At 35.9% G+C, this 4,597-nt stretch overlaps 1 protein-coding gene across 5 annotated transcripts in view; it reads left to right on the top strand.

Annotated features, from left to right (window-relative positions):
- Nucleotides 1-4,597, top strand: part of LOC102678223 (G protein-coupled receptor kinase 1) — a 25,288-nt gene that overhangs the window by 11,007 nt on the left and 9,684 nt on the right. For 4 of the 5 annotated variants that reach the window (XM_006621911.2, XM_006621909.2, XM_031513464.1 and 1 more), the window contains one exon: nt 3,888-3,964. The exons of the other annotated variant lie outside the window; for it this stretch is intronic. In XM_006621911.2, the coding sequence (XP_006621974.1) occupies nt 3,888-3,964 (77 nt within the window). The remainder of the gene's footprint in view (nt 1-3,887; nt 3,965-4,597) is intronic. 5 annotated transcript variants of the gene reach the window in all.

The following is a 4,597-nucleotide window of genomic DNA, read 5'->3' as shown; positions in this document are numbered from 1 at the left end:
CTCTCTCTCTCTCTCTCTCTCTCTCTCTCTCTCTCTCTCTCTCTCTCTCTCTCTCCCCCTTCCCATTCTTCTTGAAAATCAAATCAAATATTTGTCGCGTGTTATCGGAATTAACCCAAGCTGAATGAATAAAGCAACAAGCCAGATGCATTCTGTGCGTTATAAATTAGAATAGATACGCGTAGCGGTGCTATATAGATTATCGACATTTCGATAACCACACACTATCGATACATATATCGGTCCACATGTCAATACAGATTTAATCGATGTTTTGCACCGGTGGTCCTCGACGAATCGATTATCCGACATTAATTTTAACTTCTACACACCGCTATGCAATGCGAAAAGAGAGCGTATACAAACAGATTTATCTCGTAACGTTCGCACACTCGTTCGAAAACTCGAACGGCGTGCATTCGCGAGCGGAGATAGATATTATCGTTGATAATACCATTCGCGTTATTGTACCTTATCTCTCCCGTCAGGAGAGGAACACACATTGGAAAATTTACAATTTCGATTTTATACGCGATTGCATACGTGTTTGCAAGAATTTAAACACAACTCGTAACTCTCCTCGTAAAGGTTAACGATCCAACGATTCGTTCGTACGTTTTTTGTCTACGCGCAAAACGCTCTTTCTCTCTCTCACTCACTCACTCACTCACTCTCTCGATCTTGTGTCCCGTTCCCCCATTTCTTCTCTCACTTTAATAGGACGGGAATATCCTCGAGGGTGCAATGATGCGAAAACATCGGTTTCCCCTCTCTCCCAAGCTTTTCACGATAATATCACTTCAAGGCTCTCTCTTTCACCACCATTTATCAACTAATAATATTAGCAAATCGACCAGTTACGAGATTATCGACGTCGTCTTTTCTGTCTCGATTTCTATCGATGTATTATAGTTGGATACGATTTTATCGTTATATATTTCGTTTCTTTTTCTTCGATGAAAATATATCGCGTAGTTATATTTCTCCCGGCCTATTCATACGTGTTGGTATTTGTTGAACGAGAACGATGGCACGGATGAGTTACGTTTACGTACGCGGGACATCGATGTCCCGGATACGAGGATCTTGTTACCGAAGAATGGACTAATGGACAGGTTCGTTTGCTATCGTATACTCATCCATCGTTGCCGAGCCTGGAAATAAGTTTGTCCAGCAATGGATTCCTTCGCTTCGAGAAGTTTGCCTCGATCGTTCTTTCGTTGACAGAATCGTTCACCCGATCTTTTCTTCTCCTCTCGTTTTTATTTCTTCTTAAGCGTTTATTTCAAATAACATTTTAATCTCTCAAACGATATTTTGAGCTTTTCACTTCGCTAGTGAAAATTTATACACTATACCCGATATTATTCGATCGTATTCGTATCTGTACGTAAATGTATAAAATATGACGATAAAAAATTATCGATGGAAATTTCATACTGCTATCGCGTTTTGGTGCGATACTTTAATGTAACGGCGAGAAAAAAACGGCCGTTCGTATCCATTTACAAAACGCGAAGGGAAACGTGGGGAATACATGGTTGCCAAATTAACGGACTCGCCGTCGAGGTCATTCGAGAACTTTCGAGATAAAGATCGAGTATAGAAGAAATTCCAAATATAATACGGATCGCGTAGCATCGATTATTTTTGTTCAATTTAATAAATTTTAATTTTTTTTTTTTTTTTTCATACAACAAAAAAGGAATTGTAAGCGCGCGAAAACTTATCGCTAGTTAGATACGTATGTGCCTTGTGACCAACAAGACACACGTATTTCACTTAAGTTATCGGATTAGGTGGCATAACGAATCTATAACCGTTAAAATGGATTTGTCTTCTATCGCTTCTCGTTACGCGGAACGGATATTGCCTATACGAAAATTGATGGTCTATTTTTGCGGTGTGTATGTATCGTGGAAGAATTCTTTTACCGTTTTTCAACAAACAACTTTTAGCTTTGAAACAAGGTAGAATGGAATGCCGGAGCGTTACAAATTTACCGAGAACAATCCGACTCGGTTTCTCTCTTTCGATTTCTCGACATACTCTTCGCGCGCTTTCTCTTTAGAATTCGAAACGCAAAACGTTTAGAAATAATACGTTTTTAGTCGATTGTTTAAAAACCATTTTTTTTCCCCTCGATCGATTTTGGTTTAATTATTATCGGCTTTCGTAGGGTGTGTGCGATCCAATATCGGCATTATGTTATACCAACGACAATGAACAATCGCAAATCCGCGTATCGTAATCGGATAGTTAACTAACCATCGCTGGTATCGTTTCCTCTCCGGTCAAAGCGAGTTAGCCGAGAATCGTTTCGATCCCAAGCGTGTATGTCCCGCCTAAGTTAAAAAAATTCCACGCTACACGTCTCTATCGTTATTCCATGCTCGAATTATCCGAATAGACGCGGATCTTTTTTTTACCGACGATTTTTCGCCAACGATGTTTTATCCAATTATTCGACCGTGCTTCGTAAACATTTACTCGTTAAGTAATTTTCCTTTTGAAAACTTACCGAGAATTCGCATGAACGTTAACGGCGAATGTGTGCCAAAAGTGCAATTCTTCTCTCGGTAGGTCGTCTTGTTTTCACGCTCAAGGTTAACTCAAAGTCACCTTATTATAGTTAATATATATTATAGTCGATCGTAAATCGATTTTTTTTTTTTCCCTTTCTTTCTTAACTATACGATGTAATATCGAGAAAAATTTCAAGATCTCGAGCAAAAGAAAATTTCGATGCAAGAAAATTCGCGTTTATATATAACGGTTGCTCACTAAAAAAAATATAGACGTTTTCGAGGAATATTGACATATTCGCGGGAAAGTTTAGCGAATAATAATAACAAGGATAATTTATACTCGGTAAAGTGGAAAGATATCATCTTTCATCGCTCGGTGGTAATCGATTCCTCCAATAGAAACGCGGACTAAACGCGTTAAGCACGCTTGAACGAGAAACTCTATCAAACCGCTGTATCCAGTGTACGAAGTTATCCAATAAGTGGCGCGTTTCTTTCGTTACGAATTAATCATCGTTTAACATTTAACATACGCGATAAAATTTCAAACGAATTTACAGGGATTTAATAAAAGATATTCGTGATGAAAAGAAAAAAATAATAAGGAAAAAGTGTCGTAAATACGACGAAGGAATAGCCTGAGGAAGGAGGAAAATCGCGTGTACCAGGTCGAATAATGGTGCATTAAGAGCAATTAGATCTGCAGTTGCGATTATAACAAAGCAGTTTCGATTTTATATAATGCACGGCTGTTTTTTTTTTTTTTTTTATGGTTACAAAACAACTTTTCGCTCGAAATTTACATTTTTTTCGAATTTTCTTTCTAAAAAGAAAAAAAGAAAAAAGAATTATCGTTTAATACGACAGATCGCGTTTATATCGACGTTTTAATCCACCGACGAAGAATGGAGGGAAAAAAGCCGACTTTCTTCGAGAAACGAAAATATCTCGCTTACTGCGTGCGATTTTAATATCGTTTCGGAGAAATATTCGATTAACACGCTTCTAAGGTATCGTGATAATCGGTACACGAAAGGATGTGAGGTTTCGCGTCCATTTCTCAACTTCGTGGTCGCCATATTGCGATACCACCATTTCGAAGAAAATCTAGAAAGATCATTTTTGAAGTAAATAAATTTTAAATTCACTTTAAAAAAATCGTTTAGACCCGGACCTTGAATACCATACCGTGGTTTCCCTTTATTTCGATCATCCTTAAATAATTATTTTTCTCCGTAGTATTTATTACGATCGAATTAATTATATACGACAATAAATTATATATATATATATATATATGTATATATATATGTATATAATTATGTAACCGTTACATTCGCGTACTTCTTTCTGTTGCAGTGTGAGAAGCGTAATGCACAAATATCTGGAAAAGAAGAAGGAAGTTAACTTCGATAAAATATTCAATCAAATGTTTGGTGAGCAATTTTCAAGTATACTTTGTTGTTAACTGACTCGGTGATCGTGGAATTATCGATTTTTCGTGCAAGGGCGCAAACGTATACGGGATACGATTTCTTCGAGAAACCACACATTCGATATCGAATTTAATCCAATTCAACTTGTCCGTACGGAAAGATCTGAACTGATTATTATAGATTATAGGTAATACCGAAATTCCTTCGAAATCCTTGAGATTCGATTCGCGAATTTTCGTTCGACCAATTTGTAATCAATTTCTTAGAATTTGATAGAATATTAACGGAAAGATTATCACGAAGACACGTGGATAGGAATTATGTCTCTGTCGATTTCTATCAAAATCTTTTAATTATTCCAGGAAAAAATTCCAAATTATTAAAATTATTAAAATTATTAAAATTATTAAAATTATTAAAATTATTAAAAATTCCAAATTATTAAAATTATTAAAATTATTAAAATTATTAAAATTATTAAAAATTTCAAATTATTAAAATTTAATTCGATTATTCGAATTAGCGAGAATTAAGGAAAGTTAAGGTCGACATCGATCGATATTTCGAAGAGCAGAGAAGAGGATAAAATAACGTAATATTCTTTTAGCTTTTGGATTTTTCGAAATGATTTTT

Source organism: Apis dorsata, unplaced genomic scaffold (assembly GCF_000469605.1).
Source record: "Apis dorsata unplaced genomic scaffold, Apis dorsata 1.3 scaffold_650, whole genome shotgun sequence".
In the NCBI taxonomy this organism is placed as follows: Eukaryota; Metazoa; Arthropoda; class Insecta; order Hymenoptera; family Apidae; genus Apis; species Apis dorsata.
This window is presented reverse-complemented; position numbering and strand designations above follow the sequence as displayed.